Raw genomic sequence first — 25380 nt, forward strand, 5'->3', positions numbered from 1 at the left:
TTTTGTACGTTGTTGTCTCTCGGGGAAGTAAGGGTGAGTAAACAATTAATAAATATTATTAATAATTTTAAATTATAGTTCTTGCAGAGTTTACAAATCCTACTGTAAAATATGGTAACTTTCAAAGAATAACATTAAAGATTTTGGAAAAGATACCTTTGCAAAACTCAAAGATGACCTATACATATGATAGTTATAATTTTAATTATGAGGTTTCAGATGAAATTGTATTTTTATGTATGACTGATGGTACTTTCAGTAAGGCTCAGTCATTTAGATTTATTCAACAAATTAAAGAAGAGTAAGTAAATGAATCAATTTCAAATTAAACCTGTGAAAACAGATGGTTCAAGGAGTATGGAGATTCTGGAAAAACTGTAGCCAATAATTATGCCATGAACAAGTCTTTCAAGTCCACTTTAAAATCAAAAATGAATTATTTCAACAATGATCCTGAGGCTAACAAGATTCGTAAGATCAAAAATCAAATTCAAGAAATTCAAAATATTATGGTGATGAACATCGATAAAGTGATACAAAGAGGAGAGAGAATTGATATATTGGTTGGCAAAACGGATGAGCTTGTAGTTCATGCAGCTGAATTCAAAAAGAAAACTCACCAATTGAAAAATGCAATGATTTCCAATACTGTGAAAATGGCCATTATTTGTTGCATATTTATTGTAATTCTAATATTAATAATCTTCTTTTATTTCTGTAGTGGAATATCGTGTGTTACTGGTGGAGAGAAGGAAAGTAAAAGTGACTCAGAATAAATTATACTAAACAGCTTTATTTGAATTATTATTTTGTCCCTTGTAGAAATCGTCTTGTTACCAAATAGTCACCCCTTTTTGCTCAGTTGGTTATCAAGCTAGAATATTTGAACGGCCGTTTCTTAAATTTTTTTGTAACGTAATTGTCAGTTACATTATTGGTCGAAAATTATTTTTTTAATAAAATCTTACGAGTTTTGGCTAACGACTTTAATAAATTTAAAAAAAATGCAAACACTCTCCATGCCTTCTACGCCCACAAAACCGTTACATTCTGTTGCTCAACAACAAATTGCTGGCATGCCATCTTTCTGTGGTTCAGAACAGAATAATGGGGCCGGAACCCATCCCCACCATAATTTATTCATGATGAACGATTATCGTCAAGAAAACAACCCTCATGGTCCGAATACTCATGGCCCACCAAGACTTCCTGCCAATAGCAACCACATTTGGGATCAATGTTACAGTTTGCCAACTAACCCACAAATGAGTTCCTTCATTCCCAGCAATATCATGGATGATCTTTGTTTGTCTCCAACTAAGGTATCAGCTAGCTCTGGTTATTCCCCATTTGGAGGAGCTTCCAAGTCTATTTTTAATGGAAAAACAGAATCATTTCATCATACAGCAAGAAAGTTAGATTTTGACAATGTTCCATCAACTCATTCATCCTTGTTTTCCTCTCCAACTTCCCAAGTTGCTGCTTCTTCAATTCAACAACAGGTAAGACAGAACGCAAACAGTTATGAACTTTTTACTGATAATGGAAAGGGATCTTTTGTGAAACCAAGTATAGAGTATAATCAAACCCAATTGTTCAACAAGAGTGTTCCCAACTCCTATCATACCAATTATCATCCGCAATCACAACCAACCTGGAATAATTTCCAAATGGCAGCTAGTGCACAGCCAATTCAAATGTACAGTAATACTGGAGTTCAGTACAGACCATACCCAATCCAACCACCATTTTTGGAAAATGGTGGACAAAATCCTCATTTCCCTTCAAAGATTCCATATGCTCAACCAATGCCAATTTGTGGTTATCAAGCAATAGGCACTGATGTTATGTCACTAACCAACTCTTTTCACCAATGTACCTTGTCTGACAACGAATTGATGCCACCACCACCTCCTGTATTTTCAAAGCCTGGAAATCAAAGCAAACTGAGAAGATCTTCTTGCAATAGTAATTCCTCTTGTGGCTTGCTCTTAACTGAAGATGAAAACCTAAACAATCCAACCATCCATCATGCCCGTGCTTCTTCTTCTGGTAGCGTAGAACTAGATGGTTCTAATTGGCATGAGCCATTCGAGAAAGCTATGCAAACCAATAACTTACATCCTAATGGTTACAGCAGTGTTCCTAACTCGCCATCTCGTCATAAAAGAAATGGTTCAAGTGGCAGTAACAATGCAAGCAACGTTGCAACATTATCAATCAACACTAATTTGGTTACAAACAGCTCAAATGATAGCTCCACTCCAACATCCCCATCTAAGAAAGAATCAGTGGATGACAAACAAGCATTTAAAGATGTTCAGTTACTACTAAAATCTAACGAAAAGATTGGTTATGAATCATGTAGAAAAATCTTAATCAATCACCTCTACGATCCTAAATGTAAACTAGGTTCTCATATGCACTGGAGAGTTCATATGGATCTAGCAGACCTTGCTAAAAGAGAAAATCTTTTAAACGATGCAAGAAAAGAGTTCAGTATGGTGAACAGAATGCAACCAACAGCAAGCCAAGGATGGTTGGAACACGCCAAACTCGAAGAAGAGAGTGGAAATTATGAAAAATGTGGCAAATTGTTAATTGAAGGACTTGACAAGTGTAGGAACAATGAGTCACTTCTAGTGAAGGCAATCAAGCATTTCGAACAAGTTGATGATTTAAACACTGCACGTAGTATTCTTGGCAAACTTAAAGGTCAAAAACCTGAAACTTGTTGGAAAATTCTTCTAGAAGGGGCTCTATTAGAATCTCGTGCTAATAACGTTGATGTAGCTAGAAAGGTTTTCAAATATTTAATGAAAAATGTTCCTCGTCATGGCCCAATTTACTATGAAGCATTCAAATTGGAGGAAAAGTGTGAGCAATTTGAACAAGCTCTAAATATTGTAGAGCAAGGTCTAATAGCCAATCCCCGTTATGGTCCTTTGTGGTTTGCAGCTTTAAGACTTTATGAAAGGAAATATGACAAAGCGTATGATATCGAGACAAAAGAGTCTTGTTTAAATGACGTAAGACAATGTATTGCAAGAGCAGCCAAAAACATTAGTAAGGAATTGAAATGGAAAGTCTATTTTGAATTGGCACAATTCGAAGAGAGAGCTACTAATTTACAACTTGCTCGCAAAGCATACAGTAAGAGTGCTGTTAAGGCGTTGGAAAATCTAAGATGGAAAGTATGGTTAGCAGGATCAAGAACAGAGCTCAATGCAGGAAACATTGAAATATCTAGAATGTTATTGAACAGAGCATTGCAAGAGGTTCCTGCTAAAACTAAAGCTGTTGTTTTGATTGAATGTGCCCGTCTCGAAGAATTTTGTAATAATTTAGAAAAGGCAAGAGAATTTTTGAATAGAGCCAAATACGAAGCAAAACATGAATGGAAGGTGTTTTTGGAAAGCATCCTTCTTGAAATGAGAGCAGGAGATACTGACAAAGCAACTAATGAAGCTAAGGAAGCTTTGGAAATTCATAGAGGGACAGGAAGACTTTGGGCTGTTCTTATCCAACTTAAACATATGAAGGGTGATATTGCTGAGTGTTATCAAGTTTTCAAAGAAGCTCTCGAGGAAGTTCCTAAGAGTGGTGAAGTTTGGTGTGAAGGTGCCAGAATTGCTCTTAATCCTTTATCTCCAAAATTCTCTTTGGAAAAGGCCAAAAGATATCTCAATTTTGCTATCAAGTTTACTCCTCAATACGGAGACAGTTTCATTGAGTATCTCAGATTGGAATTACTTACCAGAGGGCCATCTGTTCCAAGTAGTGCTGCTGCACCAACCAGCTCTTCAGTAACTAATAGTACTGTAGCGATTCAGGAATATATTGAGAACATGTGTGTCAACGCTGATCCTAACTATGGGCCTCTATGGTTCCATTGCAAGACTCATCCTTTGGATTCTACTAAACAAGTTCTCAGAAGAGCTAAGGACATGTTAATGGCTGAATTAGTTCAACAAAAAGAAATTTATCAAAGAGCTATTATGAATAGGCACTGTAAGAAATCCAAGAAGCCTTCCTATAACACTTGCAGATCGTCAGATATCAAAAAGTTCATCACTGGTTTGTGTGCTCTCAATCTTATGTATAATAATCATAACTTGAGCTTTGAAATGAGGAAGAAGTATATCTACCTGAATGAAATATCTGTCTAGTTATTAATAAAGAAGCTTCCTTTTTAATGTCCTCTCTAAAAAATGTCATCCTTTTTTCGGCCTAGTCTCCTCTCTAGAAGATCTGTTCCAAGTATTGATTATATTATTAAGCATCATTCAGAAAACAAAGCGGATAACCTTATCAAAGAAAATGAAAAATTAATTAATGAGGAAAAACTAGCAACCCATTCTGAAAATTGTTTCAGTTGTAATAATTTAGAATTGGATGATGAAAATACTACAGAAAATCCTGATCTTATAAGCGGAATTGAAAAAGAATAATATCAATCCTCAACAGTATATCTGTAAAAAGACATAGCTATTCTACCAATTGGTCAAAATACTCCAAACAATCCATCTGGTTTAATAAACAAAAATTCTTTTGGTGTATCAGATTTCAAATCTATTCCAATTTTTTGTTCAATTTTTTAAGACGACTAAATTTTTCTCTCTTCATTACTTTATTTTTACAAAATAAGTTTAACGGTTCTTAAAATCAAATAAGCTGACATTAATAAAAAACCAAACTGTAAAATCTTGATACTTCTTTTAGATGGAAGCCTATTGGTATGTTCTGAAATACTTGTCAGAAAAGCTTCTCTAGTTGACATTGGACTATATCCTAATTCTGTCATAGCCTTTTCAGATGAAAATGAATGATTTTGCTCCATACAATCTACACAGTTAATAAATAATCACAAAGTTTACCTACCGATGGTCTCCGGAGCAAACAAAAATGATGCTCTTCCAAATCCAAAAATTGTAGATCTTGTCCAATTAATAATTGGTGAAACATATTCAATAAAAACCCTAAACCATGGCAGTGGTATAGAAAATAAAGGTCTTGGCCATCCAGTAGCCTCACATGTACAATCAATAGCCTCCTTCATTGTCATTGATTGACTTGGTCCAATTATAAACAAGTTGTTTGATGAAATATTACTCTCTAAAGCCTTATTGATGCATAGATCAATGCCTTTGCAAACATCGTTGACATGTACAAAACTTACTTCACCTTTTGCGCAGTCTCCAGGGTAAACTATTGAATTAAGGCTGATTTTTTCAGAATGATAATAACAGATCACTTACCCGAAAGCACTTGCTTGTATCAATTCAAATGCTGCATAAGTGTCGTTTCTTCCTGTTACTCCTGTTAATCTCAAAATATATAAGTGCTTTGGAGATCCAGATTTCAACATATAATTGTCCATCATTTCTTGTAGTTTTTTCTCTGTTTCCAGTTTTGTCTTTCCGTATTCGAAACTAGGTTCACATACAGAAGTTTCATCCATTGGTTTTCCTCTCAATTTAGAATATCCCATAGCAGCTTCATTGTTAGAAGAAAATTTAACCCAATCTTCTTACCTTGTGTAGATGTATAAATAAACACTTTCTTTTCTTTACTATCAAGAAACTCCTCAAACATTTTGACTGATGAGTCAATGTTAATTCGTCTCATCCTTTCAACTTGCTCTTTATTAAATGGATGAAAGTCCATTATAGCAGCAAGATGAATAACAGTTTGGCTGTTCTCATTATTCTTGTCAAACAGGTTTTTGATAGATAAATGATCATCTAGAGAAAAATTAAAATTCGAAATATTTGAGCATATTTGTGAAGAGTTAGTTCTCCTGTTTGCACTGATCACTAGATAATCCTTCTTTGCTAAATATTCGACTAAATGTCTGCCAATAAATCCAGTAGATCCTTTGATCAAACGTTAGTGGATCACCCAAACAAAAAACCTACCTGTTACAATCACTCCTTGTCTCATCAATAATTTTTTTTAGTTTATTTTTAGGACCATCATTTAAAAAAAAACAATGCGCACAAGATATAAATCTTTCAAAAGCGAAAAAATTAAGGAAAAGAATATTGAGGTTGGTGATGAAGATGAGGATGAGGTGATGCACCCTGGTGTAAATACGAAAGAAATCAATATTGTCTCTTTGGAAGGACAAAAACAACAACACAACAGAAATAATCTTAATACTCCTCAATTTATCAATAACCAACCACTAACAACAAACACAACTCAAAAACTTGATTCTTTTGCAGCTCTGGCCATGAGGAAAAAACAATCTCCATCAAATCTGTATACTAATAATAATTGTCCTAACAAAACATCAACCATCACACAAACCACTACAGCAGCACATGAGGAAACAAGAATACGTTCCACTAGTTCTCTACCAGCTGTTGAGCACCAACCCATGGCAGAATCAAACCCTGTGGATATTGCAACTTCCAACAAAGATGATAAGACAAAAGAAGAATCCACCACCAGAAGAAGAGCCTTTTCCCTTCAATTTTTTAAAAAGAAAAATGTGGAAGAAATTGAGCAAAAGAAGCTTGAAAAGAATGAAAAGAAGTTTGATCTGAAGAAAAAAGAAAACTTTTCCTTTGAAGATTTTTATGTAAGGGAAAAAAGCAATAAACTTCATTAAAGATTACAAACACAGGTGAAGAATTTTTTGTTTATTTAGTCATTTAGAGTTGGAGAGTCTTTGGTTGTTCCCATGGGAATTCGCTTCTACCAAAGTGACCATAAGCAGCAGTTGGTGAGTAGATTGGGTTCATCAAGTTCAAATCCTTAATGATGTGATATGGTCTCAAATCAAAGTTCTTATTGACAATAGCCAAAATATCAGCATCAGTCTTACCGTTCAAAGCAGTACCATAGGTATCAACGTGAACAGACAATGGGTGAGCAATACCAATAGCATAGGCAACTTGAACCAAACATCTCTTAGCCAAACCAGCAGCAACGACGGACTTAGCAACCCATCTTGCAGCATAAGAAGCAGATCTATCGACCTTAGATGGATCCTTACCAGAGAAAGCACCACCACCGTGAGCACCCCAACCACCATAAGTATCAACAATAATCTTTCTACCAGTAAGACCAGCATCACCTTGTGGACCTCCGATAACGAATCTTCCAGATGGGTTAAGATGGTAAATAGTAGCATCATCCAACAAATTGGCTGGAATAACTGGAACAATGACGTGTTCCTTCAATGACTTTTGGATTTCTTCGTTGGAAACAACTTCGTCGTGTTGAGTAGAAATCAAGAGGGTAGAAACTCTCTTTGGAGTGAGGTTACCACCTTCCTTAACATATTCAACGGTGACTTGAGTCTTACCGTCAGGTCTCAACCATGGGAGAGTACCATTCTTTCTGACTTCAGTAAGTCTAGCAGCCAACTTGGAGGCCAACAAGTGAGACAATGGCATCAATTCTGGAGTTTCATCAGAAGCATAACCGAACATGAGACCTTGATCACCAGCACCTAATTCTTCTTCAGTACGACCAACGTGGACACCACCAGCAATATCAGGTGATTGTTGTTCAATAGCAACCAAAACGTTACAAGTCTTATAATCGAAACCCTTGCTTGAGTCATCGAAACCAATCTTCTTGACAGCTTCTCTGACAATCTTTTGGAAGTCCAAAATAGCCTTGGTGGTAATTTCACCGAAAACCAAGATCATACCAGTCTTACAACAGGTTTCACAAGCAACCTTGGAGTATGGATCAAGAGCCAAACAAGCATCGAGGACAGCATCAGAGATTTGGTCGCAAATCTTATCTGGGTGACCTTCAGTAACAGATTCTGAGGAGAAGTGGAAAGTTTCAGGCATTTTATATGTGGTGTTTTTTTTTCAACGAACAAAAACAAATTTTCGGGTTTGCTGCGAGTTTTTCAACTCAACAACATTACTGAACAAGTGACCGCTTTGAAGAACAACGCAGCATCGTTCTAAAGAGCATCACTGCGAAAATTTCACTCATGTCATCTTGTTATCTTTGAAAATTGTAATAATATATTGAAAGAAGAATGAATATGTGGAAATTCACAAGGGTGTGTGAAAAATTCAACTTTATCATTGAAGGCACAAATGTACTATGGAAATATCAATGTACAGGTGGTGACCGCAACAAGATCTCTCAAAAAAAAGCTCCCGGCCACGTCAGAAATGCAAGTTTACTATTGTAAAAACGGTGGTTGGCCGTTAAAAACTTTTTGATTGGATCTTCTCGGACTTGTAAAATTTCCATGGAAATTTTTCGTGGTTGGGAAATTTGACAATTTTACAGTAATTTAGAAGCCTCAATAGGAATAATTGAAGCTGGTGGAAATACTTCTTAATACTCATCATGCTCAATTATGATTAATTCACAGTGAACTAATTTAATACAATAATATAATATTTATTAATAGAATCAATTTTGAAAAAAAAATGGGATTTGAATTTAGAAGATTTAAACCACTCACTTCCGAAGAGTTTCATCACAACTTTACTGAATATCAAAAAATGGAAGAGAAAAATGATGTGTATTTAATTGTTGTGGATAAGGAGGGAAATAGTGTTATTCCCGAAACTATTGGAATTAAACTTGCTTACATGTCACAATTTGAAATTAAAATTCGTAAAAAGAGAAAGAAATCTGGCATTGAAAAATGGAAGAAAATTCACTGTTTTTCAGAGAAGGTTGATTTATCTGATCAGGATAATCTACTCAAGAGTATAGAGAACCAATTAAAGATGAATCAAGTTTCGGATCTGGCACTCAGTTCAAATCATCACAGGGTTGTCTCAGCTAAAACTTGTAAAATTAGAAGAAATTATAGAAATTATGAGATTGCTTTCTTTTCATTGAAATTTGAGGATATGAACGAAACTCTTTATTTTAAATCAGTAAATATTGAGGGAGAGAAAAAGTTTAAAAAAATTGATAAGCAACTAGTTGAAAAGGATCTACCACTCTCATCTCAGGATGCTCAGGTTTTAACTTGTGGTTATCCAGAATTGCTTTTAAGGAAATATTTGAGTGTAAAATCAAATATTCTAAATTAAATAGTCCAAGCTTCCAATAATTCCTCAAGTCTAACTCTAGGATTCTTTCCATCACTATCAAATTTAATCTTACTTGCAATAGAACCAGAATTTTCATGTTTGAACAACATGACTTTGGATCTCATATCTTGATCTTCTTCAAGATCATTCAAGAATGCATCATAATCATTTCCTTCAGGGTCCATACAGAAATGGTGTAACTTCCAAATTCTTTGAGTTTCCCATTCATACTTCTTTTTAACAATAATAACATCTGGTAAAACAAGTTTCTTGTAACTTGCAAGGTCATCACTATTGAGATTAGCATTCTTCAAATCATATCCATAAACAGTATCTCCAACTTCTAGCAATTGAGTAATGTGACAGAATGTTTGAACATCTGGAGCAACACCTAATTCTGATGTCTTGACAAGAGACACTTCACTGAGTTGGAATCTGCCAGCTTGAGCAGAAATTGGCCTTCCTTTTTGATTCTTTTTCACCTCAATATCATTGATAGTATATTCAGCAAGTTGGGTAACTGACAATAGAGCTCTAAATGGTGATTGGAAATAGTTTTGAGCAGTAATTTCAAAATCTATAATTTTTCGTATTAATTGATATTTGAATAATTTAAAACATACTCTTGAGTGTGTATGGATCAATGAAGAATAAGCTATTTGTCACCTTATAACAAATAACAAGAGGACTATTTTCAAATTTCAGAAATCAATTAAAATTGATTAAATACATACCCAATTTGTCCACTACTGTTAAATAATCTTTGTGGTAAACAAACCAAATCTCCTACACAAATTGGAGCTATTTCAATGAAATATTGCTCATTGTGTTCAGTTGTAGGTCCTTCCAATGATGATGCCCCTCCAACAGCACCAATTCCTCCTCCTAATTTACCTTTTTGGAATGCACCTGTCATTACTGACTTATTTTCCAAATCTCTTATTGGCATTAAATTATTGATTAATTTGATAAACTTGATGACATTTGAACCTTCTTCTTGTGATTGATTTTCTCCACCTCCTTCTTTTTGCATTTCCTCGTTCAATTCAGAATAGGCATTTGGTTTATAATAAATATCAAAACCATGAGCAACTTTTTCAAAATGTAAATGTGGGAATTTTCTTGTAATTTGATGTTTTAACATTAATTGTTCAAAGAAGAATAAATTTCTTTCGTGAGATATCTTTTGACGAATTTGTACTACCGGCTTATCGGAAGAGTCAACAGTAACCTTCTTCTTTTTCTGATTAACACGATTGGCCTTCTTTCTCTTTTTTGAAGTGAAAGCTTGTTCTTGATAATTATTACCTTCATGTACTTCAGTATCTTCAAATTCTGAAATATTCATCATGTCCACATTCTTTCTCTTTTGAGTGTTTGCCTTTTCCGATGGCTGTTTCTTGGTTGGTGGTTTTTTGTGGCCTTTACCAGTTGCTTTTTGTCTCATGTTTTTTTTTGAAGTTGGTTTTTTGAATTTTTATTATTTTCTATCGATTTTAAAGAGAATTGATTCACAAACCACAATAAAAGAGTGTTGCATGGGAGAATAAGATTTTGGAGAGTTTGATATTTTAGAGAATACTTGATTTTCTAATGATGATAGACAAAGTTAAATTCATGCGTGTCAACAGATGTACCTTGATAGATAATACTCATTCCATTCCTGATATTTTTCACTTTTTGCGATAACTATTCCATGGAAGAAATGCAATAGTATTCAAGTTGTGCCAAGAATAAATTCAAGAGAATGAAAGAATATATTAAATAATTATATTATTGTTACAATGGGGTTTGATTATTGTGAACTAGATCCATTTTGACCATTCTCTTCTGTTGGACGATTTCGAAATTCGTTCAAATATACAATAAACTTAAATATTTGTTTCAAATAACGTTCTACAGACATTATTTCCAATATGTTGTTGTGACCGGCATAGTCAATAAATAGAGGTGTATATTTGTATTTCACTTTTTGTTGAAGTGATTCTCCATGATCGAAAGGAACTACTTCATCTACCTTTCCGTGGATTATAAATACTGGACATTTAACCTTGTCTATCCTATCTATATTTCGGAACATATCAAAGAAAATCTTCTTGCTTGTGTTCACTTTTATACGCACTACTGATGTGAATGGACTTTGCAGAATAACTCCTCTAAAGTTTGAATTTTCTTTTGAGGCAATATACGTGCTTGGTCCCGTTCCAAGAGATGTTCCAAACCTATTGTTTTTTCATATTGTTGTTATCATCATTATCATCAAGAAAATGTTATTGTTGTTGTTATTATTATTATTATAATGAAAAGATATTGGATCATCACAAGAAAGAGGATATGTCAACACTCATAGATTAAATACTTACACTATGATTCTATCCTCTGAGAAACCTCTTTCTTTCTTTAAATATTTAACAGCTGCTTCTATACTTGCGTAAACTCTAGGCTCAGAGCAAGTCACTTTTGGTTCTGAAATACCATAACCTTGGTATTCATATCCACAAACGTTGATCTTAAGTGAACTTCTAAGTAATTCCAGATAGGGCATTGTTTGACCCAAATCTGTGGCATTACCATGACTATACAATAAACAAAGATCAGATCTGTTTATCATCCAAAATTCATGATGGAATGACCATCCGAAAGTAATGACGTTGTATTTTAATTATCATCACATAATAATTAAAATATTTTAAACCAGGTCATTCAATTAGCCATCATATTACAAATAATAATAATATCATTATTAAAATATTGTTGTTGTTGTTCGTACGAGAGGTAATCAAAAATTTGATCTTACCCTTTACATTCCAAAAAAACAAGTGGTACCTTGACATTAACTTTCTGTCCTCTTTCATCTACTACTTTCTTATCTTCACATTCCAGAAAGATGTACTTGTCGCTCTTCGTATAACTTGCAGGTTCTGGAGGTTGAAATAATAGACGAGAAATGAGACCGCCCATTTTTTTAATTATTTTAAATTAAAAAATCAATTTTCCAACAGACAAACAACTTCTTTCGAACATCGAAAGTCATTGACCTTCTCTCTCAAGACCAAACACAGGAAAATCAATCTAAACAAGTGCATGTACTAAAGTATTTCCCCTCATTGCTATGATCAGTTAAGATCTCAAGTATTAGTTGAATTTTTTGAATCAAACTTAAGGCACAAAGTATTATATCCTTGAACGATCGGACGAACATTTTATTGATCGAATTGGAGAGTTTTGTCTCCGTTACTCAATCTTCTCCAAAGTTCCTTGTCAACATGGTCTTTACAATTATTGATGGGCAAAATTATGCCAAGCAGGTTTGAAGACATCTCGATGAATTGTTTTCTGAAAATGCATTCTTAATAGATTTGCTCATGTATTGTCCAAAGAAAGGCAAGTTTATCTTTTAATCGAACCGAATTGGCAACCTTTCCTAGTTAAAACGATTCATCTACAATTTTCTCATTCTTTTCAATTCTTCCAATAATCTTTGAATAACAAAAAATTCATTGAATTTTAGTAACTAAAGATTGCATTCGATCTTCTTGAATAAGAGAAACAAAAACTCTTCACAATTTTTCATCATGATTTCTAAACAAATCAAAATCACTTCAACAAAATTGAATAAAAAATGACTCATCACCCTACAGGAAATTCTCAACATGACAACTCTAATAATTCGGAACAAGGAGGAGCACCTCTTTCATCGGATGTTAATAGTAGTAGTAATGGACAAGCAGTTGTTAAAAATCAAGAACCTTTTTATAAAAGTGTAGATTTTAAAAGATTTTTGAGATTTGGAATTATTGATACTTCTATTTTGATGCTTTCTCTTGTTGCTGGTGTGTCAATTGAAGGATATATTGCCAAGAGAATTGGAGTGAGTGGATTTGGTACTATTGTTGGAGGTTAGTGTTTTTTAAAGTGTGTTGTCATTGATTCAAATTGAAATTTTTAGCTGCTATTGGTAATTCAGCAAGGTTAGTATTTGTTTTGGAACTATGAGAGTGTTAACACAACATTTTGAAAAAGTGATACAATTGCTGCCATGCCAGAAGGTTGGAAGGCATCTATGGTAAGTGATACTCAAAATAGAGTTTATTAATGATGATTTTAATAGGGTAAGTTTATTTTAAATATATTAAGTAATAATATCGAAACTCTATTTCAATCAATTGCCATCGTACTACAGGAGCTTTCACTGGAAGTATTTCTCCAACAATCCCAATTTTTGCATGTTTATTCATGAAGCGACCACTCAATAATAGAACCAAATTCATTATTGGAGCATCAAGTGTTGGACTCTTAATTCCAACCTTTTTCATCAATGTCCCTTCTGGAAGTTCTCATCATTAGAATTTGAGATTATTTGATAAAATTCTAAGGATTTAATACAATAGTATGAGTTACTTGAAAAAGAGAGAATGTAGGATGATTGAGATAGTCAACCAACATGTTGATGCAAATACTAGGAATTCAAAAATAAATTATTTTATGTACATAAGTGAAATATTTTACAATGCTAATAAAACCATGAATCTTAATTATGATTAGTCCATTAAGCAATAATACAACCTCCTCCACTGCTACTTTGCGAACTGGATGACGCTGGTTTATACTCATTCAATCCAACAAGAATTGCTGTTTGGAGAACATTTTGTAAATTATCAGCAGTATAGGCAGAGCATTCCAAATAGGCAGCAGCTTTAAGTTCCTTTGCCAGCTTTTCTCCATCTTCCTTTGTTGTTGGCACTTGTCCTTCCTTTTTGAGTTTACTCAAAGTTTCTTCATCATTTCTCAAATCTGTTTTTAATCCACAAATAACAATTGGTGTTTTTGGAACATGTTTCTTAATTTCAGGATACCAAACAGTTTTGACGTTGTCGTAGGAATCTGGAGACACAACTGAAAAACAAATTAAAATCACATCTGAATTAGGATAAGATAGAGGTCTCAAATTCTCATAACCCTCTAAAATAATTTTCAATCATCTCAATAAATATTTAAAAAAGTAAATTTTTAAAATTACCTTGACCAGCAGTATCCCAAAGAGAAAGAGTCACATATTGTCTTGGTTTATACTCAACACTCGAATCACTATAAATTATTAAAAACTCTGTCCAGAGAGAGGAAAGGGAGCAAAACTTACTAATTTTCAAAAATTGTAGGAACATATTTGGCTGGAAATTCGCCTTTGGCATATCTAATTAATAAACCTATTTAAAATATTCCAATAAATAGTTTCGAATACAATTGTTCATTGTTATTATCATCAATCCAATCAATATAATTACATCATCATTAAATTATCCAACCTCTTTGAAAACTTACAAGTCTTTCCAACAGCACCATCACCAACAGCAACACATTCTATTCGAAATATTAAACTTTGCCATCACTTTCTAATAAAACTTACTGCATCGTTTTTCAGTATCTAGCCACACAAACCAAGGCCGAACAAGCACACATTGTCAACCACACAATGAAAAGAACAATCATCACTTACCCATTTTTTTCTTATCGTGTTGTTGTTTAATAGCTTTTGCTTTTATTTAGAAGTATTCGGTTGTTTATTTTCCTAAACGTTTGACAAGCAGGATCCCGTAAGCACATAAAAGAGTTCTCTCTCAATGATATTTGGCTGATCTACCAAAGCAATCTTTCACTTTGAATTGTCAGTTGTTTAATAGTAATTACTTGCTTGTATGAAGAACATGCTTTTGATGATGAAGATAATTGTTGTGTTATTTTGGTACCCACCTGGAAATGTTTTGACTTTGAAAAAAATTGTGTGATCATTAAATTGATATTATTATTATTATTTTTGCTTATTGTTGCATTCCAGGAGTTGGTTGTTTTTCATAGTGCGGAATTGATTATTGGAAGAAGAAATAATAACATATATAATTAAATTAATAGTAGTAGTAATGAAAAATATAATAGGATCTGAAGCTGAGGAAACGAACGATCCTAAGGATTGTACTCGGAGAAAAAAGTTTAGAAAAAGAACAGCATTTGCACCTAACAAGTTAGCCTATTTGGCATATACAGCAGGACAGCATGCCAAAAGTAGGAGGTTAGAAATAGGTATGAATTTTAAATAGTATTAATAGTAGTAATAATTAATTTAATAATAGCAAACCAGTTAAGAAACGAGGAAAATGTAAATAGTGATGAGTATTTATTTGAAAATGTAAATAGTAATGCAGATTTTTTGGATAATATTTCACAAAATTCGAGTGGAAGCGAATTATCACCACGTTCACCAATTAATTGTGGAAATTCAATATCAAGCACACCAACTTCATCTTTCTTACAGGATGATGATGAATTTATAGAAAATTTAGACGTGACAAATCAATCAGGAGAAGAAGGAGAAGAGGAGACACCTGTTTTTATATTCGATATTAAAGGAATTAATTCATTGAATCTTGGAATTAATATACCGAATGGAGCAGAAGATTTGATAAGCAATAAGGCCATTTTAAAAAAGGATTATCATTTGGTTCATTTCCTTCAAAATCTGAAAAAGAGAAGACACAAAGAATGGTTTAGAGCATTTAGAGATTTTACCAATTCGAAACGATCACAAAATCAAGGTGAAACCTCACTCGTTCTTGCTTCAGATTCAGTAATGGAAGAAAGAATTGATAATCTGATCAAAATGTTCTCAAGACAATTCTCAATTAAAAAAAAATGAAAATTCTTGTCACACTCATTCAACTAATTCTATCCAATCAAAAATTATCTGTTGTAAATAAATATTTTATTGAGATACCACCCCTAGTGATTGTCTCAAAACTGTAGCATACGAAGCATTTCCTTGAACCATTTCTGGACCTACTTGTTGAAAGAGTTCATCCCTCTTTTCGTCCATACTACTATTAGAAGCACTGTCACTCGAGGAAGATCTTGATGAATTTGTTGGTGAGCGAGAATTTTTAGCTCCTCTTTGGTTTGATTTTATGATTTTTGAGATTGGTATCTCAGAAATTGAATTTGTTGGTGAAGTACTAGTATTTGGAGATTTGACCTGATCATCCTTTTCGTGATTTACTCTGTTTTGAATGGTTGGATGGAAGAATTTGCAATGATAGCCATATTTACATCCCTGCTTATATGAATAGTGACAGGTACAAAATGTTAAACTATAAGGAATTTCAAATAAAATGTACAAACCTTTCCACTCAAATAAAATGTACAAACTTTAGGTTGGTAAAATGACACCTCTTCGTCACCATCTTCAAACACTTCACTGTACATACTGATATTTGGTGGAACATATTTTTGTTGATGGTGATGATGATGAGTATTGGTATTGTGATGATAAGAGTTAGGGGAAGTGAGTTGTTGTTGATTTACAAAATAGGCAGGAGGTTGTGGCATGACTTGACAATAAGGAATCATTGGAGGATTTGAAATTAATTGTTCTCTTAACAAGATATTATAGTATATCATGAATTCGTTTGGTTGAGGGTGATAGTAAGAGCATTCGATTCCATTCTTACAATATCCATTCATAAAATATTTACAAGCAACATTATATTGCTTTGGGTCGATATCATTCATTGGGTTCATAATGATTGACACACTTGTCTGATTGTGTTGTTTTTGAGATGAAGAACCACGAAGATAATATTGATTGGTTTTTTTCAATGTGTGTGAGGAAATTCCCCATATGAATGAATCGCTATCGGCAATACAGTCAATTTGTCGCCGCAACAATTTTCTTTCATCTCAACCTCACTAATTGACCATTTTGATTGACTCTTCTTCATTTGAATGCAAAGTCAATCTATTAGGTTCTTTTTGACTTGTTGTATAAACAGGATATTGAGATAAACATTGTTGAAAGGTTCATTCATATCACGAACCGAACGATTCATATTGTTGGGAAAATGTAAACACACTCCCAGAACAAGGATTCTCTTCTTATTTTTCAACTTATTAAGAACACAGTCTGGAAATGGTAATTTTTGAAAGTGTGAAAACGGGACTCGAAAAAAATTGGCGCTAAATCTCTGATGGAGTGTGTTTACATTTTCTCAGTACATTTATGTATTGTTTGCAATTCTTGAGATGCCTTAGACAAATCGGCTTTTCATCTGATGAGGAATTTTTGAAGGAACGAATTAAGGAGGAAATTTATCATTTTTTAAAAATAAGGGAATTGATTACATGTAGATAGCATTCGATGGTGTTGCTTCATTATTTGATGGAACTGGACCCGATTTTCCACTAGGTGTTGAAGAAGGCACGTTAAATGTTGTTGAGACAGAATTAGATGGACTGGTTAAATTGGTCGTTGGTACAGGAGTTGGAGATGTGACAAAGGGTCTATTAGATGGAGGTGATGTTGGAGAGGAATTATTCATGTTATTGTTATTGTAATTTGGAAAATAATTGTTATGATGAGAATTTGGAATATTTTGTGTTCATTTAAATAGTATTAAGGTTCATTGGAAAGGAATGCTGGTAGCAAAGAACAGTTTGGTTGAATGAGTGTTGTTTGGAATAATTGATTTTAATATTTTTATTGATTACGAAAATGATAATCAAAATTTAATAATATCATCTTGAAAAAAAATGACAGGAACAACTGACAGCATGCCACGGTCAGCTACATCGGGAAGATTTTTAGTGATGATACTTCTTGTTGTTGTTGTTTGTTTGATGACAACACAATCGGCTAACTGTAAAAAAATTGATGTTTTTGATGTTCTGGTAAAATATTTGAGGAAACCAGCAAGAAAAGCCAAAACAATGAATGCTGCAAAGGCCACAGACTCTTGTACTCTTCAATGCTCATCCGGTTCTACTGGACAACATGAATATCAAAAATGTGTAGACTTGTGTAAAGTTCAAATTCCTACAAAGAAAAGAAGCTCTGGAAATACAGAACTTTATGATACTTTGGCAAGCAAGATTTTGAAATTTAGCCAATTCAAGAAATTGATCGAAGGACCAGAAAATAAGACAAAAGAAGTGTCTGAAAATTGCCAAAAGTGTTTGGATGTTTGCATCAAAGATAAGAGAGGACCAGCTTGTTATGGACAATGTGGATTGAAATCTTATTGTACATTTGAGGATATCAGTATTGCACCAAATCTCTTAAATTTTGTCAATTAAGTTGATATGTTATTATGACAATTTTGGACAATTCTTTTAAAAGAAAGTTTTTGAGAAGGAATTTCATAATTTCTTTCGATTTAATCTTTCACATTTTCATCGTTTTCAAAAACAACACAACATTAAATTCTTTAATCTCGATTCATAATCAATTACATTCTCAACAAATTTTGTGCACTCCATAAATCGAAAATCAAATAATAGAACTTCTTGATTACAAAAGGAGTTTTAACATTGAACGAATGGTGGATTCTCTCTTAGCGTGCGAACAATTTAAAAAGCAAAATCAAAAAAATGTCTAATCAACCTCAACAGGTATCGGATGAGGAGAGTATTGGTGGAGCAGGTGATCAGGAGTTTACACGAACACAATCATCAACACACGCTGAGAGAGAAAATATTTCGGAAGAGGAAGAAGCTGATTTATCATCAATTCATGAAATTGTTCAACCCCAACAAAAAAGTTTATTCAGGAGATTATTTATATTTGCTGATTATCCTATTGCTACATGGTTTATTATAATTAATGAATTATGTGAGAGATTTGCTTTTTATGGATTTAAAACAATCTTGTCATTATATTTAAAGAAGTATTTGCTTTTTTCTGAGGATAACGCAACTGTAATTGTACACTCATTTGTATTTTTAGCTTATTGTAAGTGTTATTATGAAATGTTAAATATATTGAAATTATCTTAGTCACTCCATTGATTGGAGGTTTTTTGGCAGATGCTGTTTTAGGAAAATATTGGACTATTGTAATTTTGAGCTGTATGTTAAATGATTATTTAAATATTCAAATAATTAATTAATCGAATAGCCATTTATTGTCTTGGACAAATGGTTATCAGTGTAACTGCTATTGATGGGTTGACTGGAACACCACCTCATTGGTGGGGATGTGTGGTCGGTTTGATTTTGGTTGCAATTGGAACAGGAGGAATTAAATCTTCTGTTAGTACAATGTATGTTTATTGTTCACAAATGTAAAATATTGATTCAAATATTTGGAATTTTTCATTTATACTCAATCTTTGGTAATATTAGGGGTGGTGATCAATTTAAGGAGAATCAAACCGAATTAATTGCTTCATTCTTTGCTGTATTCTATTTTAGTATTAATCTTGGATCAACTGTTTCATCATTTGTTTCTCCAATTATTAGAACTAGTTTTGGTTATGCAGTAGCCTTTGCTGTTCCAGGTAAGTACATACACCCTTTCCTTTCACATCAATACTTCTTTCTTCAACTTCAAAAGCTGTATTATTGGTTATTGCTACCGCCATCTTTGCCCTTGGTAAGAGATGGTATGTCATAGTTCCTCCAACTGGATTCAAAAACAATCCACTTTTCAAATTTTGCAAAGTATTGGCCACAGCATTCTCATTATTATTCAAGAGAGGAAACCAACAACCAATTCAAGACGAATCATCTGAAACTGTACCACTAGATGATGAACCAAAGAATTGGATTGATAGGGCTGTAGTTAAGCACTCAAAGAAGGATGTCTATGATGCCAAATGTGTTTGGAGTGTATGTGTAATGTTATTGCCAATTATTGTGTTTTGGAGTTTGTTCGATCAACATTCGAGTAGATTCGTATTCCAAGCTGAATTGATGGACAGAAAAGTTGGTACATATGAATTTGGAGCTGATCAAATTACCACTTTAAATCCTGTTCTTATTATCTTTTTGGTCATTATATTCGATAGAGTAATTTACAAATTCCTCAACAAGTTTGTAAGTATTAAGGAATATTAATTTATATGAAATAACACAAACCCTTTGAATCCTTCTAGTTCAATTTGACTCCATTGAAGAAGATTTCAATTGGTATGGTAATTGCTACTCTGTCATTTGTTTGTGCTGCTATTGTTGAGACCTTTGTTAGAATGCGTCCTCATCAAGTTCACGTTGCTTGGCAAATTCCTCAATATGTTTTATTGTCTGTTGGTGAAATTTTGGTTTCTGTTACTGGTAAGTAGTAGAATTCAAGTTAACATTCTCATCCATTCATTCATGTACATCAGGTATCGAATTTGCCTATTCACAAGCTCCAAAAGAAATGAAATCTCTCATGCAAGCCTATTACTTGCTCACTGTTAGTATGGGTAATGTAGTTGTGGTTATCGTTGCATCAATTCCACTTCCTGAAGCTCAATTCAAACAAGTTTATGAATTCTCTTTCTTTGCCTTCTTGATGATTGTTGCCCTTGTTATTCATTTGATAATGTCTAGAAAATATCACTACAGAAAAATCAAAACTTTCACAGAGAATGGAGATGAAGTTAAGCCAACCATAGCCTCACCACCATCCAACATATCACTCGATCAACAAGTTGAATTGGATGATAAGGATCTCTAAAAGAATCTCTTTTACAAATACTCAACATCATTTCCTCAATATAAATTTGTGCTTAATATATTCTATCACTCAATCTCACACAAATAATAATTGTTGCGTTTGTGGGCATTCATTGATTTTCAATCTCGGTTATGATCAAGTGCAAGATTGTTCTATGCTAGGAGTTTATCGCTTTGGTTTTGTCCATCATCAAAAAAATCCACAAAAGTCCGTTCCCTCGGCCACACCAAAATTCTTCTTCTTGAAAAACCCTCAAATTCTAACAAGTGGTAGTGTTGTTGGTCCTATTCTTCTTCGCCACACAATACTTCACAATTGATTTTTTATTTCAAATCCTTCGGAGGAGGTAATATTTAGATTAGCGATAAATATTGTGTTGATCATCACGTTCTTCTCCACCCACAAACGTTCAAAATACAATTATATTTACAATAGCAGCACAACAACAACAAGAAAATATATTAAATAAGAGGATGGGAAACAGTGCAACAAAACCAGGTTTAATATCTAAAATTGCCACATCAACAAGTACCGACTATAATGCTGCTCGGTTGATGATGGCCGAAGAAGATTATGATGATGAAACTGTAGAACCAGGCTTGATGATTGATTGCAAAGATCAACTATTGAAATGTGGGCAAATGGTGGATGGACAATATAAAATTGAAAAGCTCATTGGAAAGGGAACATATGCTCAAGTTTATAAGGCAGAAAAGAAGAGTGGTAATTATGGAGAAAAATCAAATGTAGCAATCAAGTGTTGCTATTCGAGAAATGATCAGGATTGGAAATTAATTACCTCAGAAATTTTAGCAATGAAGAGCCTTAACCACACCAATGTTCTTGAGTTTTACGAGTATTTTGAAATCAAAAAAGATCAAACAATAGATACACCAACCACTACAGAGGATTGCACCCAAAGGAATGAACCACTTGTTGGTATTGTTATGGAATATTGCAATAATGGATCGATTGGAGATTTTCTTAAAAGAAACAAGCATGTGAATGCCGATTTTTTAACAATGATCGATTGGTTTATACAGTCAGTCAAGGGATTAAGCTATTGTCACAAAATGAATTTGTGTCACAGAGATATCAAACCACAGTAAGTTATTCTTCGCTTCCAATCAAAAATCTCAATACCAAATACAGTAACATTCTCATACACTTGCCTCCAGACTCAACCAGTCAGGTAATTAAGTTGTGTGATTTTGGGCTTAGCTCACTTCTTCAAGATAAGAAAGAAAAACTCAATACTTTCTGTGGATCTCCGATCTATGCTGCTCCTGAAATTAATAGACTTTGCTATACTCTTTCTGTTGACATTTATAGTTTGGGAATTTCGTTTCTAGAACTCTTCTCTAAAATTGAAAATAAGGAATTTCATAGTAGAATGTACAATAAGAGTAGAGACGTATCAGTTCTAACAAAAGTAATTTCAAACATACCTTTAAAATGTTTGCAAAAGATAATTACAGCCATGACCCTATTTGAACCCAAGGAAAGAATAACTGGAGAGGAACTACTTGCTCATCCAATAATAAGAGCTCTCGAATCTACAATATTAATGTCCAAAGGTCTATATTCTGCAGATAACTTGGAGAATGCCAATGAAGAATATATTGAAACAATATGCGAATTATTAGGGTTTTACCATAATGATACTTCAAGATTTGAGGTTCTATTCCAGCAACTTACCCAATTATTTGAGTACAAACCTCGATTATTTGTGGATGTTGTTACCAAACAAATTAATCAAATTGGAGACGAATTTCTTTTCACCCAAGGAGTTTCTTTAGAAGCTCAATCATGTATATTATTCATTCTAATTTCAGTTGCTATTACTCTTTGCTCACAAGAGACGCCAGTTCCAAAACGTCATTCCAGTTTAATGGACAAAAAATCCTCACTGTATAATGTTTTTGTAGATAGTTTAACGGTAATTAGTGAACATTCACCTCATATTGGCGAAGATGTTGAGCTATTGAAAACTAACATTCATCTAATTGCGAATATTAAGCAATTTATACTCGAGTTTGCAAATATTGCAGGTGAAACTATTCAGACCACTATTCTAAGCTTCCTAATTCAAACACTAATGATGGATACAGCAAATAGATCTCCAAACAATTCATCCAATAACTCACCAAAAAATAGCTCTCCTACCTCATTATTTACAATTGATGATAAGTCATTTGTTTTCAATTTGATTAGAGAAATGGTCATTCGATTTGAAGCATGTAAAGAAATTGTAATTTTAAAAAACAAACAAATGCCAACTCCTTCTACCACAACAATGACAAGCGATCACTACGCTGCTAACAGAATTTCACATTCATTTGGATCATCAACGACTGAATACCTAGTAGCTCATGAAGAAACAACGACCACAACCACTACAGCATCAATAGTGGATCCGGATGAAACAGCAAATGAGATACTATCCTCAGAGGCATCTATTGAACTGAGAGTTGCTTTCCTTCGTGCTATTCACCAACGATTACTATCCAGTCAAACGTGGTGAGGGAAATAGGAACTATGTGGAACTTAATAAACACAAGAGATCAATCAGATTTTGTAAAGAAAAAAAATGTCACATCAAACCAACAAGATTAAATTTCCAAATCAACTCGATAATTTACAGGTACTTTGCGAATTGGTTGGATCATCAAAACCAAAGAAAGTTCAATGTCCGGAAACAAATAATACATTTGTGATGAAAATTGGATTTAATGCAGAACATATGCTGAATGAATTTAGAGTAAACTTGTGTTATTCGAGTTTCGGATGCAATATTCCTCAAACAGCCATTTATTTAAATGATAAATTGTCAGATCTGACACAGGTTGAGAAGGCACTGAAATCTGACTCCTCCTCACAAGTGACAGTCCTCTCTCAATTTATTGAAAACGCTAAAACATGGAACGAATTCCAAAAAACAAAATCAAAAGAGGAGTGTAATATCGTCAGAAGAGAAATTAGTCGACATTTTGTTCTTGATTGTTTATTTGCAAATAGAGATGTTATTGGAATGGATGATAGCAATATTCTCATTTCTGAAACTGTAGGGCATACTCCCCAATTCATTGCCTATCGAATTGATAATGGTGGAGCACTAAGTTTTAGAGCTCAGGGAAAGAAGAAAGATGTTGGAGAGTGGCAAGAGTTTGTCTCTGAAATTAATCTCTTCTGTGATGAATCATTTAACAAAAACACAGGGAATATGTTCTCTGGATTTGTAAATCAAGATTCCATTCTCCAACAAACTCTCGAAATTATGAGTAATGCAGAGAGATTGATATTTCCATTCCTGGAACCAACTGATGTTCAAATAGTCCAGCAACGATTGGATTATCTTCAGAATATTCTTGGAATGTTTGCTGTTTCTTCATCAGCTCTCAGTTCCAATACTTTGGGAATTGTGGATGATCAATTTGATGAGGCAACAGAAGTCAATCAACAACTCGTTGCCTCTCTCATGGAAATGGGATTCTCCAGAGAGCAAAGTGAGATGGCACTCATAGCCTCAAACAATAATATTGAAACAGCTCTTTCATTCCTCTTTAATTAAACAAACTCTTGATGGTTCAATAAAATCTGACAACACACACAATTTCTTGTTTGCGCCATTTTTGTTTTTTAAATTCAAAAAAAAATGAATCTTCTTCTGAGTCGCTTGAAGTTATTGTTGTTCGCTAAGGCAACTTTTGTATTCAACTTGTTGGGAATTGTTTTTCTCGTCCTTACCTATAAACCTTACTGCTCTGATAATGGTAAGTTATTCGGATCAGATTTAATTTATTTAAAACAATTAAAGCACAAGGATCATCACTCTTTAAAAAAGTTTGTGTGCCTTGCCCTGAAAATTCTCTCTGCAGTTTCCGTAAAGTGATTGCATGTTCATATGGATACAGCTTTAGACCTGAAAATCAAATTTGCATCAAGGATAGCAAGCAATCTCTTGAAGCCCATCAACTCTCTCTTCGTGCTCAAAGATTTATTGAAGAATCAGCCTTCCGATATGAATGTATTGGTGATAAGAATGCTTCTTCTATGATTAGTGAAGATGAATTGTTTGAATATTCAATCTCTGAAACAACAGGATCAGAAACCTATTTGAACAAATTATTTGATGAAACATTGTCATTGATGATGAAACATTCAAAGGTTTATCAAATTGCAACTGATGGATCCCAAAATTATTATTCATTCAAGTTCCAAAGTCTTGGTGCTTGTTTGTTGGATACTTATGAATTCACTAGAGAAGCAGATCCTTCCTATAAGAAGAAGGCAACAATTGTTTCAAGAACTAAGGCTGCAATCCCTTCAACATCCTCTAATGATGTTGTTCCTTCTGAAAAACTCCAAAGTTTGGAACAAGAAAAGAAGGAATTGAACAATCAACTCAAACAAACCAAATCTGATATGAACAAATTGGAAAGAGAAAAGATCTTGTTGGACAATCAACTCAAACAAGATAAGTCGGACAAGGAAAAGTTAGCAAAAGAAAAGGCTTCTTTGGAAGCTCAATTGAATAAGGTTGTTAAGAGTTCAGGAGAAGAATCATCCAAAAAGGCTGAGGAATTAAGATCTGAATTGGAAAAGAAGAAACAAGAATATGATGCTTTAATTGAAGAAGAAAGAGCTAAAGCCATCAAGAAACAACAAGCTCTAGAAAATGAAATTAAACAACTCAAAGAGCTCAAGACCAAGTTAGAAGCTGAAGTTAAAGCAATTAACACTAAGAAAGAATCTGATGATTACTTTTAAAAATTCCTAGGCTGTAATAAATAATTATTATTTACATAATTTCAGGTTTAATTAAATCAATCCTGAACAAAATTATTGTACAAATACAATTTA

At 33.5% G+C, this 25380-nt stretch overlaps 15 protein-coding genes across 15 annotated transcripts; 9 read left to right on the forward strand and 6 right to left on the reverse strand.

Annotated features, from left to right (window-relative positions):
• Positions 1-137: 137 nt before the first annotated feature.
• NAEGRDRAFT_32174 (uncharacterized protein) lies at positions 138-776 on the forward strand (the record flags this gene model as incomplete). Its single annotated transcript, XM_002679222.1, has 2 exons — positions 138-301; positions 344-776. Coding segments are annotated over 2 exons (597 nt in total), but the record flags the coding sequence as incomplete, so codon positions are not given.
• A 228-nt stretch (positions 777-1004) lies between these two features.
• NAEGRDRAFT_79116 (uncharacterized protein) lies at positions 1005-4194 on the forward strand (the record flags this gene model as incomplete). The annotated part of the gene is made up of 1 exon (XM_002679223.1): positions 1005-4194. The coding sequence occupies one exon, from the start codon at positions 1005-1007 to the stop codon at positions 4167-4169; it is 3165 nt and encodes a 1054-aa protein (XP_002679269.1). The 3' UTR covers positions 4170-4194.
• Positions 4195-4636: 442 nt separating this feature from the next.
• NAEGRDRAFT_65561 (uncharacterized protein) lies at positions 4637-5595 on the reverse strand (the record flags this gene model as incomplete). The annotated part of the gene is made up of 4 exons (XM_002679345.1): positions 4637-4845; positions 4882-5072; positions 5259-5496; positions 5535-5595. 4 exons carry the CDS (start codon positions 5593-5595, stop codon positions 4637-4639), a joined length of 699 nt encoding a protein of 232 aa, XP_002679391.1.
• Positions 5596-5992: 397 nt separating this feature from the next.
• NAEGRDRAFT_47768 (uncharacterized protein) lies at positions 5993-6616 on the forward strand (the record flags this gene model as incomplete). The annotated part of the gene is made up of 1 exon (XM_002679224.1): positions 5993-6616. One exon carries the CDS (start codon positions 5993-5995, stop codon positions 6614-6616), a length of 624 nt encoding a protein of 207 aa, XP_002679270.1.
• A 15-nt stretch (positions 6617-6631) lies between these two features.
• On the reverse strand, positions 6632-7835 carry NAEGRDRAFT_36068 (uncharacterized protein). The gene has a single exon (XM_002679346.1). The coding sequence runs from the start codon at positions 7812-7814 to the stop codon at positions 6660-6662; it is 1155 nt and encodes a 384-aa protein (XP_002679392.1). The 5' UTR covers positions 7815-7835; the 3' UTR covers positions 6632-6659.
• Positions 7836-9028: 1193 nt separating this feature from the next.
• Positions 9029-10479, reverse strand: NAEGRDRAFT_65564 (uncharacterized protein; the record flags this gene model as incomplete). The annotated part of the gene is made up of 3 exons (XM_002679347.1): positions 9029-9609; positions 9656-9720; positions 9767-10479. 3 exons carry the CDS (start codon positions 10477-10479, stop codon positions 9029-9031), a joined length of 1359 nt encoding a protein of 452 aa, XP_002679393.1.
• Positions 10480-10781: 302 nt separating this feature from the next.
• NAEGRDRAFT_79118 (uncharacterized protein) lies at positions 10782-11993 on the reverse strand (the record flags this gene model as incomplete). The annotated part of the gene is made up of 3 exons (XM_002679348.1): positions 10782-11254; positions 11396-11632; positions 11830-11993. 3 exons carry the CDS (start codon positions 11991-11993, stop codon positions 10828-10830), a joined length of 828 nt encoding a protein of 275 aa, XP_002679394.1. The 3' UTR covers positions 10782-10827.
• A 1507-nt stretch (positions 11994-13500) lies between these two features.
• On the reverse strand, positions 13501-14540 carry NAEGRDRAFT_36072 (rho family small GTPase). Its single transcript, XM_002679349.1, has 6 exons — positions 14530-14540; positions 14440-14457; positions 14355-14393; positions 14173-14239; positions 14053-14120; positions 13501-13994 (listed from the first exon to the last, which is right to left on the reverse strand). Exons 1-6 carry the CDS (start codon positions 14531-14533, stop codon positions 13582-13584), a joined length of 609 nt encoding a protein of 202 aa, XP_002679395.1. The 5' UTR covers positions 14534-14540; the 3' UTR covers positions 13501-13581.
• A 410-nt stretch (positions 14541-14950) lies between these two features.
• Positions 14951-15723, forward strand: NAEGRDRAFT_65567 (uncharacterized protein; the record flags this gene model as incomplete). The annotated part of the gene is made up of 2 exons (XM_002679225.1): positions 14951-15110; positions 15161-15723. The coding sequence occupies 2 exons, from the start codon at positions 14951-14953 to the stop codon at positions 15721-15723; spliced, it is 723 nt and encodes a 240-aa protein (XP_002679271.1).
• Positions 15724-16166: 443 nt separating this feature from the next.
• Positions 16167-16592, reverse strand: NAEGRDRAFT_65568 (uncharacterized protein; the record flags this gene model as incomplete). The annotated part of the gene is made up of 1 exon (XM_002679350.1): positions 16167-16592. One exon carries the CDS (start codon positions 16590-16592, stop codon positions 16167-16169), a length of 426 nt encoding a protein of 141 aa, XP_002679396.1.
• A 1017-nt stretch (positions 16593-17609) lies between these two features.
• On the forward strand, positions 17610-18173 carry NAEGRDRAFT_79120 (uncharacterized protein; the record flags this gene model as incomplete). The annotated part of the gene is made up of 1 exon (XM_002679226.1): positions 17610-18173. One exon carries the CDS (start codon positions 17610-17612, stop codon positions 18150-18152), a length of 543 nt encoding a protein of 180 aa, XP_002679272.1. The 3' UTR covers positions 18153-18173.
• A 474-nt stretch (positions 18174-18647) lies between these two features.
• NAEGRDRAFT_1063 (uncharacterized protein) lies at positions 18648-20376 on the forward strand (the record flags this gene model as incomplete). The annotated part of the gene is made up of 7 exons (XM_002679227.1): positions 18648-18807; positions 18852-18923; positions 18973-19117; positions 19200-19354; positions 19411-19892; positions 19952-20129; positions 20183-20376. Coding segments are annotated over 7 exons (1386 nt in total), but the record flags the coding sequence as incomplete, so codon positions are not given.
• A 348-nt stretch (positions 20377-20724) lies between these two features.
• Positions 20725-23100, forward strand: NAEGRDRAFT_79121 (serine/threonine protein kinase). Its single transcript, XM_002679228.1, has 2 exons — positions 20725-21622; positions 21670-23100. Exons 1-2 carry the CDS (start codon positions 20991-20993, stop codon positions 23039-23041), a joined length of 2004 nt encoding a protein of 667 aa, XP_002679274.1. The 5' UTR covers positions 20725-20990; the 3' UTR covers positions 23042-23100.
• Positions 23101-23260: 160 nt separating this feature from the next.
• NAEGRDRAFT_79122 (uncharacterized protein) lies at positions 23261-24128 on the forward strand (the record flags this gene model as incomplete). Its single annotated transcript, XM_002679229.1, has 1 exon — positions 23261-24128. One exon carries the CDS (start codon positions 23261-23263, stop codon positions 24086-24088), a length of 828 nt encoding a protein of 275 aa, XP_002679275.1. The 3' UTR covers positions 24089-24128.
• Positions 24129-24570: 442 nt separating this feature from the next.
• Positions 24571-25287, forward strand: NAEGRDRAFT_65573 (uncharacterized protein; the record flags this gene model as incomplete). The annotated part of the gene is made up of 1 exon (XM_002679230.1): positions 24571-25287. The coding sequence occupies one exon, from the start codon at positions 24571-24573 to the stop codon at positions 25285-25287; it is 717 nt and encodes a 238-aa protein (XP_002679276.1).
• Positions 25288-25380: the final 93 nt, after the last annotated feature.

This window comes from Naegleria gruberi (genome assembly GCF_000004985.1).
Source record: "Naegleria gruberi genomic scaffold NAEGRscaffold_14, whole genome shotgun sequence".
NCBI lineage: Eukaryota > Heterolobosea > Eutetramitea > Acrasida > Naegleriidae > Naegleria > Naegleria gruberi.